This window comes from Sinocyclocheilus grahami, unplaced genomic scaffold (genome assembly GCF_001515645.1).
Source record: "Sinocyclocheilus grahami isolate Dianchi unplaced genomic scaffold, SAMN03320097.WGS_v1.1 scaffold1061.1, whole genome shotgun sequence".
NCBI lineage: Eukaryota > Metazoa > Chordata > Actinopteri > Cypriniformes > Cyprinidae > Sinocyclocheilus > Sinocyclocheilus grahami.
In genome coordinates, this window is record NW_015506240.1 from 71,795 (window position 1) to 90,636 (window position 18,842).

Sequence of the window (18,842 nt, forward strand, 5' to 3'; positions counted from 1 at the left end):
TGAAGCACCTTTATTTTTAAGAGTGTATGGCAGAAATGTACGGAAAAATCAATTTAAGACGTAATAAAACAGACGATGAACACTATTAACAGCAATTATTATATGATGCAATCAAACTTCTAGCAAAATGTGGTAGTTGTGTATGTTGTTTCAGGGTTGGCATCATCTGAGGTCCTCTGAGGGGTTGCATCATCTCTTCTCAGGTGTTCTGGATCCAGACTGAAGCTTGTAAAAAAAGATCAGTACTTCGGAGCACGGATCGCGAATCTTCTTCTTTTTTTTTTATTAAACAGTACAAAACATTAAACCATTAAGGCAGTTGCTACAGTTATAAAAACAAATAAAAAAGAAAGTACAGCACAGATACAAATTTACCACGGTTTTATTATGTATAGTAAACTTTTATTTTTTGGGGGGGGCATATTGATTAGCTACCATTTGTATACTACAGTTTTACTACAAATACCATGGTTAAACTATGGTTAGTTTAGCAAAACTATGGTTCATTGTGGTTAAAAAAAAAAAGTGAAGTGTGGCCAAGTATGGTGACCCATACTCAGAATTTGTGCTCTGTGTTTAACCCATACAAGTGCACACACACACACGCACACACCAGTGAACACACACCCAGAGCAGTGGGCAGCCACTGCTGCAGCGCTCGGGGGTTCAGTGCCTTGCTCAAGGGTCTCACCTCAGTCGTGGTATTGAAGAGAGCACTGGTCATTCAGCCCCCCCACTGACAATCCCTGCTGGACCCGAGACTTGAACCCGCAACCTTTAGGTTATAAGTTTGACTCACTAACCATTAGGCCACGACTGCCCTGGTAGTAACCATGGTGTTTTTTGTTGACAAAAAATAAAAAATAAATGCACACCTTAAGAGGACACATAGGGTAAATACAGAGATGCTGTTCTCACTGTTTTAGGATTAACAGAACTTTGGACACTGGCATATAGTCTTCAAACGCTCACGAAATACTGAATTAAATCGACAAAACACGATGCAGCAACTGTCATTTCAACATAATCTTTTTAAAATGCATCACTTACCCTTATCTTGCTCACTTTCCTATTTTACCTCTTCTATCCAACAGATTGATAACTTAGTGAGTGGATTGGGCCGCTCAGCTCTGCTCACCGTGGTCTTTTTTATTGTTATCGTGTAAATGTATTTTAGAGTTTTGATATTTGGGATATGGTCATTGTGCTACTTTGGGACATTTTTTGACTGGCCATTGGCCTAGTTTTGTCACACAGACTCGGCAACCTTGGCTGTATGGAGCCGAACAGATGCTTTTGTGTATTTGTGTAACTGAATTCTACATATAGTTCCTTTTAAGCTGAATGGGATTGCTAACAGCTTTCTCCAGGTAGATTATGGTCTGTTCTGCTGTGTAGTTACTGAACACCAAAGATCCCCAAAAAACATGCTGCTCTCCCTTCATCATTAAAGAGACCGCAAACAGCTCTGACCCCTAGAAACTGACCATCTGGACCTCCTGCGGCTCTTTAATTACTGCTTACTCATTTAGCTGAGGCTTTTATCTGAAGTGACTTACAGTTCACTTTGTGAGGACGATTCCCCTGGAGTAACCTGAGATGTCCCGCTCAAGGGCACAATGATGATAGCTCCCAAACCAATCTTTGGGGGGTTTGAACCTGCAAACTTTGGTTATCATCCCTGTCTATACAACAGCGCTATGGTGATTTACACTGATTTACATTCTCCGCAGGGTCTGCGGCCTACTGTGTGTTGATACCACTGTCATATTAAAGGGGTCATACGATGCTATTTTAAAGATCATTATTTTGTTAACTTTTTTTGTGTCCTGGAATACACTTCAGCTGTGTCCTAACTGAATTAAACTCAATAAAATGATCATCTCAAACTATTTTTACTTACTGTAATTAATAGCTTAGCATCTTAGCAAGCTAAATACAACATAACTTTTTAGATAATATTTTCTGTGATATGAGTAGTGACATATCACGTGTACCACAGATATTATTCATTGATTAAAGCTCCAAATGTTAGTTTTTCATAAAAACACCAACATAAAGTTTTCTAAGCCAACAACAAAACTGAATATTAAAGTCTAACATGTCTTTGTTTACTCAAAAACGTAATTTTGACATTTATGCTGATGATCAAGTCCCGTGCAAAGCATACAGGGAACTAGAAATACTTAGTTCGGACACAAAACATTAACGTAAATTAATTGATATTTGACAAGTTTCAAAAAGTATAAGAACTGTGTTGCTTTTGTTCATTTAAGAAGATTGAACAAGTAGCCACATTTTTTGTGCACATGGATATTTTAATAAAGATTTCCACTAGAGGGCGTCATAGGTTTAAGATACTACACTCATGTACAGTATGTTTACTATGTAACCAAGACTATTTTCAGAAAAGTTGTCAAAGCTTTTTTTTTTTAATGGCCGTCTATGATCATATAAAGACTTGTGCTAAATGATCAAAACTCTGAGTGAATTAATGAGCAATGAAAGCATCACTAGTAGATCTAGTCTCACGGGTTAGTTAAAACACAAAACATCTCAGGTATGTTTTTATCAGTGCTCACTCTCACTCTCAAAGGCACGGCCAAGTCATTCCAGAGCCTGACATAACTTCTGATGACTAAACTTTTATCATTTGTTCCTTAGTGTTTTAAATCTTTTGTATCCGTTGTATTGTTCTGAGTATTTGTTGATCGCTCTTAGCTCAATCATTCTTGAGACGTGGGACAAAACAGGTCCAGCAAGGGTAACTGCTATTAGGTTTAAAACTAAAAAATATTTGAAATTTTAAATGTCATGAGGGATTAATAATAAAATGTATTTAAATTAAATTTTCTCATTATTATACCAAATCTATGTTTCTTAATGTCCTCTCACTACGTCTAAAACAGTGTGTCCACAGAGAAGGGTTCAAGCATTCATATGCAATAAAATGGATACAAATGTTTTTTTTAATGATGAACAGGAGCATGTTTTATCAAAAGCAACATTTAATAATATCTCCCATCAAAGCAAGGTTGTTTTTTAATGACACATGCATGTTTAATATGATTTTAAAGTTGCGTCCCCACTTTTTGTCAACACCGTCAGACATTCAATAAAATTGAATAAAATCTGGGAATATGAGGGGCAGCGGTCACTCTAAAGGACCCCCTCGCCACAGTTCACCTCTGCAGAGTACATCAGTGTCAGACAGGCTCTGCTAAGTTTTATAGTTTTAGAATATTTTAAATCCTAATGTTAATATTTCCTTTGTCACAGCCATGATGTGTCAACACCATCTTCCAATTTCTGAGGAAATTATTTGAAATATTTAGATAATTTTATTCTCCTGAAGCAGGTTCCATTGGCATCTCAACAGAAACAAATCAAATGGCTACTACATGAACTCGGTTTTGTGAAAGAAATGCCAAATTTGTCAACACCGTCAGATGTCACCACCATAAGATTTTGTGTTCCAATGATATATCAAAATACTTCAATGTGACTTTTGAATAAAAGCTTTATAAACAATAACATACTCACTGATTGTTTTAATACAGTAATTGACTGAGTCAATGTATTTGATAGCGAAAATGACTACAAATTCAGTCAACTCCGTCAGTTCTGTCACCTCCATCAGTTGAATATTTTGATAATATTTCATTATATTTTATATTTGTTGTGGAATTGTTGGTCACATATGAACGTGTTATCTGTCTGCTAACACGAGAATGTGTTTTGAAATGTTAAAAACATCTTGAATGCTGTTAAAGATAAAGCTGAAATTTTTTTACACAGTCCAAGGTGTAAAAAAGCACATTTTGTTAAAAAAAAGAGAAAAGTTGGAAGGTTGTATCAAAGCATAGCTCAGTAGCTTAGTATACATATAAGATACATACATGTAGATTCATTTGTCTGAGTACAAGGTTTTATTTTTTCAATTTCGCACCCTGTTTTGTCCCACTTCTCAAGAACGACTGTGTTATTGTAGCTAATTATCTAATTATGATATTTTGTAAGCCAAAAGGCATACAAAACTCCTGCACCTGTTCAAATGATATTCTTACGCTTGCAGAAGCAGGTAAATGAGCTGAAAAGTTGATCAGCCCAGCTCACTTCAGGCTCAAATGGTTGCTGACAAAGAAAAGCAGGTCATTAACCCCAGATCCCACAGCCCCTGCTGCTTCGGATCAGGCTGGACGAGTTCCCGCTTCGTCTGATAGAAGCAGCTGATGTTATGAAAGGAACTCTCAGAATGTTACCTCAGCAAGACTCTGTTGACAAGAAAAACATGGATCGCTATTTGTGCGTCAGAGACGAGGACAACGAAATCTGACTCGAAATGATTCACGGATTCAAACAAGATCCTATTTTCCAATCGCTAACGTCAATTTAATGTGAATCATATTCGCAGAACTCTAAATCTAGATGCTTGAACTCCTCAGTGTAGTCCAAATCTTTATTAAGAATCCCTCATAAATATATGAATTTATTTACAGGCATGTGTTAATATTTCTGCAGAGCATGTTATTTTACAAGAACAACAATAAGAAGTTGTTAAAATCGTGGAAACGCACTTTTTAATAAAGTAATATATAGCTACTCCAGAAATGAGATGAGATTTGAGCCAACATATTCAGAATCTATAATAAGCTAACAAAATATTCACTTGTTTCCATTTTTTTTTCCTGAGGAAAATACTGCAACTATATTTACATTACGCAAAAAGTGAAAGTGATCTGGAAACCATAATTATCTAAATGACATGGAAAAATATGATCCATTTACATTTTCTTTTCTTGGGCTATGTCTACTTTATTGGGATCACTTTGAAAACATCTTCAAATCAACACTGAAAAAACTTATTGGTCCAGCAAAAACAGAGCTTTGTTACCCATATGGCAAAATTTGTTTTCTAAATATACCAAAATAACTCAACATTTATTTTAGGGGCAAGAAAATACATTTCCCATCTACCACAGTATTTTATATTAAAATATATTGACAAAAAATGGCCAAAAATATATTGGAAAAATATATATGAACAAGTATATTTTAAAACATTTTATCATATATTTTTGTCAATTTTTGAAATATTAAATATATATATATATATATATATATATATATATATATTTCCATATGGGTAAAACATTTTAAGTGGAGAAAGCTGAAAAAGCCATTTATGATCAGGGATTCAAAAACGAGGATGCATATTTTATAATCATGTGACGCAGTTAAAATACCATGGTACTATACTGCAACACTATGAAAGTGTAAAGCAAGATAAAATAAGCGAGTGGTGGGATATTTTGCTAATAAATGATCGTTCCAGAAGAATAGCATGATAACTTCATTGTATCATCTCAGCAGTGTTGGGGAAAGTTACTTTTAAATGTAATGCATTACAATATGGCATTACGCCATAAAATAGTAACTAATTGCATTATGTAGGTACTTTTTATTGAAAGTAATACATTAATGCATTAGTTATTTTTGTGAACTGTAAGGGCCTTTTTCACACCAAAAGTGAAATGAATAAGCCTCAGGCTGAAGAAAGTGCCTCAGCAACTTGCTCCCAATTTCTCTCAACTTGGAGACAGGAGAGGTATCAGTGAATAAACGGGAAATCAAAGTAACTTTGTTACAATTTGTTACTTTACTACTTACATGAAAAAAGTAATCCGATTACCTAACTTGAGTTACTTGTACTGCGTTACCCCCAATACTGCCTCAGTGAGTTATGACGATAAAAGAGCAGAAAATGCTGTTTTCAAACTGATCTGGATTCATGTGGATGTAGCCTTACCAAAACAATTGAGAAGACAGTGCATAGATCACATTGTGTCAATTACTTAAGCAGGTACCTAAAGATGCAAATCGACCACCAAGACGAAACCACAAGCATCACAAACGATGTCAAAGTCCATATCATCAGCGTGTGTCCTTTCAATGCTAATGTCCCAGAATAAATTGAAAGGCCAGTAGCACCATCCATTAGTCCCTCAGTAATCCCAGTTTCTTCAAGGCTTCCCTTCGGTTCTCGCCATTTTTACCGTGCGGAGAGATCATCACGCTTATTCCGGAGCGAGGCAACTTTTGCCCATCGTTTCCTGGCTGAACTGAAGCAGCTTGGAGCGATTTGGTTGAATCTTCAACCTGATGGCCAATGCCAAAGTCCTTTGCGCTCCCTGCAGAAGGAGGTCGAGCTCTGCTCTTTCGTAACTGACCTGGAGACAACTCAACTTGGGTCCTTTCAGGGTTTGTCGTCTGTGGCGCCGGGTCAGCAGCAGTTCGAGATCTTGTGCGCTCCAGGGATGCCGTTTTGATCTCGTAGGATCTTGTCAGTTGGTTTTTCAGTGAATCTTCCCTCCTTTTTTCATCTTGGTGCTTTAGTGTGTCTGCCAGTAGATGCACGTCATCTGGTACGGGGCTTTCGGAAAGTCTGGAGAGATCCTGAATGGGATCTGTTGGGTTACAAAATGACTGAGGACGAGTTCTAGCTTTGAACGTTGGCGAATGAGAAGGAGACACGCCGTGGCCTGTTTCAATCTCTTCGTTCTTCAGCAGGCCTAATTTTTTCAAAGCCTCCATTCGGATTTTCTGAGGATCCATCTGAGCACGTTCGGTTTGAGGGAGTAACGAATGCGTGGTGCCCTGGTCTTTGTGTGTTTTGAGGATGATATTCGATGGGAGCTTCTTGGGTTTGGGCGCCACAGCCGGTGGGCTTTTGGGATCGCTGTACTCTTTCGGCGCAGCAGGACTGTGTTCTGAAGACGGCGAAGGCGTAATCGGTTTGTCCGCCGCCGACTGTTGCACAACCATTAATGGCGTCAAGTGAGGTGCTTTCTTCAAGGAGGCATTCTTGTGTAGATTTTCAATCACATTGTGGGATAATGGTTCACTTGATGTGCATTCTGGGTCTGATTTGGTCATCTCCGTTGGCTTGATGGATCCACCAGGCTCCATTTTGGGGAGTTCGGGAATCCATTCTGGTGGCTCGTCGTAAACCGGAGGTGGTGGCGAATGAGCGAGGCTTATCTTCTCCGCTGGTATATCCATGAAGTCTGAAGGTGGAGGAATGAATTCCAGCGGCACCTCGGAGGAAACTTTCTCCTGCTTCGGCTGAGACTTGACATCCAAACTCTTAGGTGCACCATCTTTGGCTTTCGAGTCACTTGGTAAACTTGTTTGAACTGGAGGTTTGGGTATGAATGAAGGTGGCAAGTCCACCACATCAATTGATTGTCCAGTGCTTTTTTTGGAAGTTGCTACTTTTGAAGTAGCTTCTTCTGGAACTGTCCGTCTAGGTTGTCGAAGGTCAGGGCTTGATCTAAACCCATCAGGTGCATCAATAAAAGCCACAGGTGTTTCTTTGGGAGATGTTTCCATTGGTTTGCTGACTATCTTGGCATTCCCACTGGCAAGGAGTAATGGAGTTGGTACAAGGTACTTCTGAGATGGTTTACGATCTCTTCCAATCACTTTGTTTGGATCCTCATGAGCTGATAGCTCTGAAGGAGAACATTTATGAGCCATTACTCAAACAGACCATTTTTAAAGGTACTTTCATGTATTCTGTTACTGCTTACCCTCAGATCTGTTCTGGTAGATGGACGTTCGCGGAGCAGTTTTTCCTTTCGGGCCATTAGATGGGCGATCAGGCTCGTCGTTAGACAAACCGCTGTCATCTTCTACCTCCAGAGACTCAATGGTCTCCTCCAGGAACATGAGACAGGCTCTCTCCTCAGTGGAAAGGTGCTCCAGACTGTCATCACTCTATCAAACAAAAGTGTTTTTTTTTTATTTTTATAAATTGATACTTTTATTCAGCAAAGTTGAATTAAACTGATAAAATACTTTTAATACTTTTTTCAAAAATACAAAAAATCTAGTGTAATTTTATCATTGGTATTTGTAAACATTCATTATACAAATTTTCTTGAATATTGTAATGCATTGTGCTTTAAAAAAACATTGATATACCATATTGGCCCGAATATAAGACGACCCCCCTTTTTCCAGATGTACCTTTTGGAAAAAGGCTTTTTAAAAACCAAATCTTGTTCTTTCTCAGTAAAACACATTGTCTTAAATTATTTTCATATTGCATATTTTTCCTATTTTAATTTTTGTTTTGAAAGTATGGTATAAACTGGTCAAATGTACCAACAATCACATTTAAAAAATATACACCATAAAAAAAAAAAAAACAGGTAGCCCATCTGAATTAGGACATTTAGGCTATCCATCTAATAGTAGCCTACCAAAATCTTATTAACAGTAGATGTAGAGTTTGGTCCCATCAGGCTAACGTGACAATCACGACTCATGCAGCTGTAAGGTTTTCTTTTTCTTTTGTTTTTACTCACGATATTTACAACACGCATTACATTATGTATTTCATGCCACACTTGTTTTATGCGTATTTGGCACCACGTATTGTTGTGGGTGTATTATTGACATGTCAAAGTCTAGACCCTGAATATAAGACGACCGCGTTTTTTCATTTGGATTTCCAAGAAAAAAAACTGTCTTATATTCGGGACAATACGGTACTTAAAATTCACTCAATAATAAAAAAGAAAACATTCCAACAAACATTAAGTAAAATGCTCCATAATTTTTAATTAAAAAATCAATAAAAAAAAGTTGATTGATTGAAAGTGTTATGATGTATTTTTTATATAAGGTAAGTTTTATATAAGATAAACCATGTTTCCTTGTTCCTCTTTTAAGCAGTACTAATTAAAAAGCAACTTTTCAGCCCCATAAAGAGAAGAGACATTTCCTCATGTTTGAAAAATCAAATGTTGGATAAAGCAATGGTTCACCCAAAAGTGAAAATTTTACTTAATCTTGCATCAAGCCCAAACCCAATGGAGTATTTTTATGATACCTTTTCTAGTGTTTTTGTAGCTTAACAGATAGGATGGCTATGAACTGTCTTTGCATGGGAAAGATCTTCATAAAGATTTCCCAATGTTCCATGGAAAAAATAACCGCAATAGCAGGTTTGGAATTGCATGATGGTGAATCAGTGTTTGTTTTGGGTGCACGGTTCCTTTAATGTTCTGGGAAATGAATGAATGGCGTCACTCACAAATCCAGAGTTGATGCTGAGCACACTATCACAGCTCCCTGCACTGTCCATCCCAGACACAGATTCAATGGAAACGACCCCGGGCCAGGTGCCACTATTTGGCATTGCACATTGGAGGAGTTCAGTTACTGGTGCAGGTCTTTAAGGAGCTTATTTAATGATGGAAAATAGAGGACCTATAAAAAAAAAATACAGTATATAAACATAAATAACCAGATTAAGCAGCAACAACAATAATACAAATATATAAATCTATGAATATAATAAAACATTTATATTATATACAATGGGTACGGAAAGTATTCAGACCCCCTTACATTTTTCACTCTTTGTTATATATCACAATCATCTTAGTAAGAATGACCGAAGTCACACTGTTGACGCCACACTGTAGAGATATGTATGAGATATGAGTTTAGCACCGACTCAGAAGCCAACAAACTGACTCTTATAGCAGTCTGGGTCAAATATGGGTTCATTTTGTGTAGTTTTGTTCATGGTTTTTGGAGATGAACCTAAGCAAGTTTGCATCAGTATCATTGAGATGCTATTATAGTTATTAATATTTTGAATTGGTTTTATTTTAAAATTTTACATTTTAATTTTAAAGCTTTAGTAATTTTGTTGTGTTTTTTTGGTGTAATTTTTATTAGTTTACATTATTACAATATTCATTTACTGAGTGAATTTTAAGTATATCTGAGTTTTTAACCTTATTACAGTATTCATTTATTTCTTTTTTTAAATGTCCATATAATTTTTTTTATTCAGTTTTAGTTATTTATATATCAAATACAATGACTTCCAATCATTCAACTTTAACCAAAAAATTAAAATAAATAAAATTTACATTACATAACAAATACATAGCACAAATATTGGGTTAAAGTATTTTTAATTAAGATTTTTTTTTGTTTATTTGTTTTAAGTATTGAATGAATTTGAAGCATTACTGAGTTTTTTTTATTAGTTTACATTACAATATTTGTTTTTTTTAATTGCTTTTTAATGTACATATTTTTATTTCAGTTATTTATATATCAAATTAAACTAAATGAAAATAAGAAATGTTGCCTAGCTGAAATAAAATTATAAAATAATTCAGTAAATGTATTTTATTTTGTTTACTGACGAACAAAATATTATTTTATTTAAAAATTAATAAAAAGTTTTAATATTTATTTTTCTTTTTAGTTAACTATAATAACCCTGGTTTGTATCTATATAAATTGAATAGATTCTACTGAATAACAGATTTATTTATCGCAAAATACACACAGCTTTTGGGATCAGACGTGGGAAGCCTATTTCTTTGCTCTGTTAACCATGTATGATTAGCTGCATTCGGGTATTTGCAGCATTGTTTGTCCCTGCTGGCGATGACCCATCAGGACAGACCCGTTACCCATTTTTGGTGACCCTGACAATGATTTGCACTTTGTGCATGCAAAATGTTGGTTTGCACAGGCTGCAAATCGATTAGTTCATCAATGAATGTCTACCCTTTACACAAGTTCAGCATGACGTGAAAGAATATAAGCATGTCTGACACACCTAGCAAATCAAAATAAAAGCACACCAAATGAAAGAGCTCAAAGCCTACGCCCAGAGAACACAATGTGCCCAGATTATTAATGAAGAGCGTTTGATTTGGGAATGAAACTGCTGAAGGTGAAATCTTAAGCTGAATAGGATCTATGGGTGAAATAAACACCACTGAAACCTAGAAGCATTTTAGGGAATCACAGATGCACTTCTGAAGTCAATACTTTTATGAAAGTTAGTCAGCAAGATTATGCTGCCTTCTTAGATGCCTTGGACGGATTCTAAAGCAGAATTGTGCATTTATTTTGTGGAGAAGGCAATCCCAGAATTCATTGCAAAGATCTTGATGAAAAAAAGATGGATATACATACAATTTAGCAATTTCAATCAACCAACCATTTTTAAATTTAGTTAAAAAGAATGACAATCTAAAAATACATCATAAATAACACCTTCAATCAATCAATTTAAAAGAATATTTAAAAATAATTACGTAAAAATATATACTACATGACACAAATTTGAAAAATAATTACATAACAAAATACATACTACATGACTGCATTTGGGTTACAGTATTTTTAATTAGTTATGAATTATTTTATGTAATATTTCTGTTTAAATGTTTTTAGTATTGAATGAATTAAGTATATCTAAGTTTTTTTTAAAGCATAATGCATTACAGCATTCAAGCACATTTGTCTATTGAACATTTACAAAGACCATTAATAAAAATACAATACATTTTTTTGTATTTAAAAAAAAATTCTCTTCTGCTCACCAAGGCTGCATTTATTTAATCAAAAATGCAGTAAAAACTATGCTGAAATATTTTTACAATGTAAAATAACTTTTCTATTTGAATATATTGTAAAATGTAATTTATTTCTGTGACGCGCAGCTGAATTTTCAGCATCATTACTCCAGTGTTCAGTGTCACATGATCTTCAGAAATCATACTAATATGCTGATTTGCTGCTCAAGAAACATTTCTAAATATTATCAATGCTGAGAAAAATTTATGCTGCTTCATTTATTTGAAACAGAAATCATAATCATAAATAAATCATCATAAATGCCCATTTTGATCAATTTACATTTACAGTTAGTCATTTAGCAGACGCTTTTATCCAAAGCGACTTACAATTGGGGGATACATAAAGCGATTCTTCTTAAAGAGGCAAACAGACACAGGAAGTGCTTGTAATACCAAGTTCTTAGACATTGTTCAAATAAGTACAAGCTAGAAAGAGAAGGAATAAATAAAGAGAATTTATGTTTTTTTTATGATGATGAAGTCAAGTAGCTTTGAAAGAGATGCGTTTTCAGCTGTCGCTTGAAATTGTCAGGGATTCAGCATTCCGGATAGGGGTGGGAAGATCGTTCCACCAGCCAGGAGTGGTGAACGAGAATGTTCTGGAAAGTGATTTTGAGCCTCTCTGTGATGGTACCACGAGGCGTCGCTCACTAGCGGATCTCAGACTTCTGAAGGGGATGTAAAATCGTAGTAGTGAATGGAAGTAGGCGGGTGCTGAGCCTGTGGCTGTTCTATATGCAAGCATCAATGTCTTGAACTTGATTCGAGCCACAACCGGTAGCCAGTGCAGGGAGATAAAGAGAGGTGTAACATGGGCTCTTTTGGGCTCATTGAAGACCAGTCATGCCGCTGCATTCTGAATCATTTGTAGAGGTTTGATTGTGCTTGATGGAAGTCCAGCCAGAAGAGCATTGCAGTAGTCCAGCCTAGAGATGACAAGGGCCTGGACAAGAAGTTGTGCAGCATGCTCCGTTACAATTTAACGTGTCCATGCTGAATAAAAGTATTAATTGCCTTCTTTTAAAAAAGGAAAATCTTACTAACCCCAAACTTTTAAATGGTAAGAATATGTGAACACCCCCCTAGTCGATCTACAAAGCAAAAGTGATCACTGGGTTTTGAAACAGAGCCCACATGCAAGAACAAAATGAACATATCGGGAGTCTGAAAAAACACAGACGACAGCAGCGCCTGGAGAAATGTGAACAAGTGTGAATGCCAGCCATTGTTAGCGCCAAAGTTTAAGTCATTCAGCATATTTCAGGCGCTGTGCTTACAAACACACACCTCTCCGTGACTCTGTGAGAGAAACAACGCAACAAAGAGGGCGAGGGCTTCCGACAACACCTAGAAAAGCTGCGTTTGCTCAGGAATGCCACTGCGCCTGATGGATCTGCAGCAAATTCCTGCTGCTCGCTGGATTCATTCAGTATTACCAAAATCACTTCGCCGTTTAGCTTCAGGATGGTTTGTCTTAGACTATGACTAGAATGCAAACAGGTGAAATCGGATCGGGCTGATGTGCACCTGAGCTCAATGAAGCTTTGAAATAGCATGAAGTAATCAGGTTCTGCGGCGTATCGTTGCTTTTGCTCCTGAGCCCACACATGCTATTGTTTTCATAAAGTGAATGTCTCGGTTTATTTGAGGGAGCGGCGGCTTAAAACAGACCTAGAACAATAACCAGGACATCAATGTCGAAGTGAAGCCACCAGATATCTGCTTTTGTTTAATTTAACTGAAAGTTTGAGATATGATAGTCGTAAAAAACAAGTTCAGCATTCGAACTGGACGAGATACGACAGAGAATGTGAAACTGATGAAAGTTCAATGATAACATAAAATGAACAATCATTCAAACTATTTTATATAATATTTCTTTAATGTTTTAGGATTTTTTGTTTGTTTGTTTTCAGTATATAATTACAATGTCAATTAAAATTAAAGAATTTCAATCAGGGTTATTTTAGTATAATTTTGAATTAGTATTTTTTTTTTTCGTTTTAGTTAAAGATTTAGTTGTTTTTGTCCGTTCTTTCCGTTTTATTTAACATGTATATGTAGTAAGTAATACATTTATTTTATTTTAGTGTCAGTTTGAGTTATTTTAGCATATCAATATAAAAAAATGAAAATGAGAAATATTGCTTTGGTAATGAAATGAATTAAAGTAAATGTAACTTTTTTTTATTTGGATTAAAGTTGATTTATTTCAAGTAGCAAAAATTGTTTTATGGATTTAGTTAACTATATAATAACCCTCATTTCAATTACGCAAGTAAAACCATTTTACTGAATATTTTTGTGTTTTATGTATTAAGTAGAACCACCAAATTTCAGCATTTGTTTACATTTATTTATTCAAAAATATGCCAGAGAATGTGAAATTGATTAAAGGCCAATGATAAGGCAAAACAACTTTTAACTTGATATTTTTTATTAATTTCTGATTTAATTTTTGGTCATTATTTAAAAACAATGATCATGATACTTGGAAGAACTACTTTGCAACCACAATAAACATGTTTGAAAAAGATGAACGTGCATTCAGAATATTCAAGGCGTAAGGAAAATATTTGATAACTTTATATTACACTGCTCTCTGGAATAAGCTATTTGGATTGGACAATAGCAGCATTCTGTGCTGGTTTATTTTAGTGTAATGATGCTGACCATAATTGACCATTGTCACAGACAACAGCACTCTTTACACAAACTTCATCAAGCATAATGTGACAAAAATTTGGAATATTTGGCCTGTGACATGAAGACCAGTCATCTGCTGCTCCTGGCAAATCATTTACCGAGAATAAACACACATAGTCCACATCCACCTGCAGAGTACACATTAAAGCAGCAAACCTCTCTGTTTGAATATTCAATATACTCTATAAATCATTCATACACAACACCCATGTATGAACACTTCGCCCAGGAAAGATTTATGACCAGCCCTTGGCTGTGTAGGTGTCAAGTGCACTGAACACTAAATAAAACCACAAAAAAAAACATGCCTTCGGCTTCATCAAACGAATTAAACGTGTCACAAAAATGACTTCTGATAATCCAAGAACAATGTTTTGCACCGCATGTAATTGTTTTCCAGCAAAAGGTGCGTTTTTGCAGTATAATCTCTTGCAAATCAATTATTTAGTAGCAATTTCAATAGCAATTTGTAAACAATATTTGAATATACACTGGGCAAATGGCTTTTGAATCATGAATAAAGCTGCTGGTTTTCAAGAAAACCCAAATGATATTTTAAACCACAATATTAAATCAAAATGTTAAATTCTAACTACATTTAATTATGAAAAGTAACGAACACACAATGCACAAAATAACAGTCTTTAAAGGGTATGTGAACGGGGATTTAACATCTATCACACAAACTACTAAGTTAGTTTAATGAGTAAAAAAATGAAAAACTACTATTGACATACTGTACAGGTAACCTGCTGCCTACATTTACGCTACAATAGTCTGCTTACTTTAAGATTTCAGCCTTATTATATGATTATTAACGCGTATGAAACAGCATGTCGTTACAAAAGTCTGAAAATCGCGTTAAAGATCCATCAAAAGGCAGATAAAGTATTACCTGTCCGTCAGGAATTGCAGTCGCTCACCTGCGTGACTCTCAGCCCTAAACTACAACACAGAGCTCGTGAGTATCTTCACCTGCGCACCGCTCTCAGCCAATCAGAGCGTGCGTTACACACAGGCCCGCTTCTGATTGGCTGAACGCCTGTAATCAACAGATTAAACACTGCAGTTCAGAATGAAATATGACCTTACTGCACAGACATATAGTAGCCTATGTGGGCCTATATAACTGTATGTAATACTGTATGAAATATGCAGAATGCCACAATATTAAACATACATTGTTGTCACATAACCTCATCACGTTTCATGTTTATTTCAACTACTGACGTCCAGCTATCATAGCAAAAATAAAATAAAACGTATCTAATCCTAAAGTGATCGTATTATATTATATTATATTTAGCATTTTGAATTTACAATAAAGGAGAAACCGTCTTTTCTAAACAAAACTTCCACTGGATGATATAAAAACATGAAAAGTAATTGTATAAATCTTAAGTTTCACCTTAACAAGGAAAGCAGGTAAAGGCCCGTTCACACCAAGAACGATAGCTATCTGTGTTTTGTTTTCATATGCGTCTCCCGTTTGCTCTTTGTACACTATCACTCTATACAGCCTAATACAAAATAGACACAAAAGTAATTTTTTTCAAAAAAAATGTACAATACTTATACATTTAACATGAACTTTTATGGTATGATGACTGGATGCTTTCAACTTATTTCCTATTGAACCGTCACCAGAACATCTAACATGTATTTTGAGGTGCAGCTCGTCATACAAGAGTGTTTCACTAGTTAGCAGTAAACCGGTTACCTAACCTGAATGTTCAACAGGAACAGACAAACCAATTCACTTAAAGGGGTCATATGATGCTGCTAAAAAGAACATTATTTTGTGTATTTGGTGTAATGAAATGTGTTTGTGCGGTTTAAGGTTCAAAAAACACATTATTTTCCACATACTGTACATTATTGTTTCTCCTCTATGCCCCGCCTTTCTGAAACACGTCGATTTTTACAAAGCTCATCGGTCTGAAAAGCGAGGTGTGCTGTGATTGGCCAGCTATCCAGTGCGTTGTGATTGGCCGAATACCTCAAGCGTGAGACAGAAATGTTACGCCCCTCACCATATGCAAATCTTCCCACATCGTGATGTAGACATGTGGGGGCGTGTTAGAACGAGATGTTTTAGGTAGTTTTATTTGAGACTTTAGTCTTTGCAACTTTACAGATCTTCTTTATGCACCAAGCGCTTGTAACACTCCAAAGAGAAAGGACAAATTTAAATCGCATCATATGACCCCTTTAAACCACGTCGCAAAATGATTCACTTTTTCGAAGCACTCTAATCGGATTGCGTATCGCGAACCATGATTCAGATCTGGACTTCAAAACGTGATAAGCACTCTGAAGTCCCAATCTGAAATGACGTTCGCGAATCATTATTCAGATCCATACTTCTGAGAGTGGATCGCAAATAATTTTATTTAGATCAGAATTTATTTATTTTAGATCGGGACTTCGTAGCGGCATCGTGAATCATTATTCAGATGGGGACTTAGGAGAGCATTTCACAAATGTTTTATTCTGATTCTTTTTTCTTTTTTATTAAACAGTACAAAACATCAAATCAAGACAGTATATAAAGTTAAAAAGCACGTTTTAAAAACAAAACAAAGAAAAAAAGAAAGTACAGGCTACACATACAAAAATAAACCAGTTTTATAGCCTATAGTAAAAGTGTAGGCTAGTTACCATGTTTTTACCATTTGTATAGCCACAGTGTTACTACAAATACCACTGTTTAACTATATTAACCATGTGTTTTTCAAATAAAGACTTTAGATGACATGAAACTGGGGTCAAATGTCCCCAGCAACGTCCAAATCAAACCTACGCCCAGCTGTTATCATTCATATTCTATGAGAATAGGGGTGTTCATGCCACAGCTATAAGAATAACGATTCAGAGGAACGATATTGGTAGAATCACTTTTTTTTTCAGTTGATGAACGATAAAAAAAACATTGACAGCCAATCAGAATCCACCTGACTTTAAAGCATTTAAAGCAGCAGGAGACAAAACTGCAGCGTGCAATAAACAGAAATTTTACCGTGCATTAATTATCGTTCTTGGTGTGAACGAGCCTTAACTTGTAGGCCTACAAGCTGTTGTTATACTACCTCTTTAGTGCATTTCACTTACACAATCGTGTTAAAGGACCAGATGACTTCTACCCTAACACCCTTAACCGTCAGACTCGTGATTCATGTTTTATCACGCTATTTTAGAATAAGATGCATTTAATTTCATTTCACTGAACAAATGTAGGCCTACTTTTCTTTGAGGGCATTGGTACATAGTTCAGATATTTTGCAATTTCGCCTATTAGCAAAAGTAAACAAAAGTAAAGCTCTAAATTCTGTTGTTGAGAAGTAAAACTGAATTACCGCTGAAGGGTGGGATATTCAGGACGGGATGGGCAGCTGCTGAAATCACAGCGGCCCGGCTGGATAAGATCCAGGAGAGACGTCCACCACCCCTCCCAACACATCTAGAACTGCTCTCGGATGTTTCTACACTTACAGCAAAGGCAGGGTCAGCGGCGATGAAAAACATTCCCAGATTCACAATAACAATCTCAACAATAGCCCTGTAACACAGTTTGAGTATTAATACATTACACTGTGTTAAATAATGACAGAGGGACATTTTTAACAGCAGGCAATGACCTGTGAAGTCATGTACATTAGTGCATGACATCACCTAACATCATTTGTGAAGTCGTTTAAAGACGTACTTATGTAATATATGATTCATGAGTGAGGGATGCTGGGTAAATGCTCTCCACCCATGAGAATCACTTTCATTTAAAGATGTCTTCCTCTGACGTGGTTTAGTAAACAAATCACATGTAATTCATGTCGGGGTGATTCTGCTATTAAAGGAACGTTTCTAGTTTGATTTGAAAGAAAACAAAATACTAGAAAAATTGTTTGTTTATGTTTTTTTAAATAACTCTAGACTTTTTAAAAGTAGGTCAAAATATAAATGATTTTAAAATAATGGTAAAATAAAATCATAAAAATGTCACCTTATGAAAGTGAATATAACGAGGTGAATATAATTGTAAATATAGTATAAATATGAAAAATATAATTTAATATTAAATTCCAATTTAACCAGAACATTTAAAATAGAAATTAAAATGAAATAGCTTTTCATAATTTGATTAGAAAAAATGTTCAGTTCATTTGAGATATGTAAAGATTTTGTATCTTTATTTAAAGCTGCAGTCCATAACTTTTTTTTTGGTTAAAAATGATCTGAAATCAATATTTGAGCAAGTACATAACCAGCCAGTGTTCAAAACTATCACCTTAATTTAGCCCGATTCACAACGGTTAGCTTATAATAATGTTTTCTAATTTGAGTGGTACGGGTAGGTTTTCGCGGTAAATTTGAGCATGGCACTGCGTCATTACGTCACGTCTGTAAACATAAAGAAGTTGTTCTGGCTAGGCTATCGCATGTGAGGATCCTGCAGGTGGCGGATCGTTTATAGCCTTTTCTCACAGCAGCCAGAATAATTAAATTATTTTTACGCATTTTGATGGCGGATTGTAATCCATAAAGGTTTATGTGTTTATGAAACACATGTGATTGAAATTAAATTATATTCCCGTTATAAATGTGCTTCTGATTACAGATAGCCTGGGATTACAAAGATTTGTATTTTAAAGAAAACCAGTTCGAAGGGAGCAT

General features: G+C 35.5%; 1 protein-coding gene across 1 annotated transcript; it reads right to left on the minus strand.

Moving 5' to 3' along the window:
• Positions 1-5,150: 5,150 nt before the first annotated feature.
• LOC107566232 (specifically androgen-regulated gene protein-like) lies at positions 5,151-15,153 on the minus strand. The gene is made up of 4 exons (XM_016251618.1): positions 15,067-15,153; positions 9,104-9,279; positions 7,593-7,779; positions 5,151-7,514 (listed from the first exon to the last, which is right to left on the minus strand). Exons 2-4 carry the CDS (start codon positions 9,206-9,208, stop codon positions 5,998-6,000), a joined length of 1,809 nt encoding a protein of 602 aa, XP_016107104.1. The 5' UTR covers positions 9,209-9,279; positions 15,067-15,153; the 3' UTR covers positions 5,151-5,997.
• Positions 15,154-18,842: the final 3,689 nt, after the last annotated feature.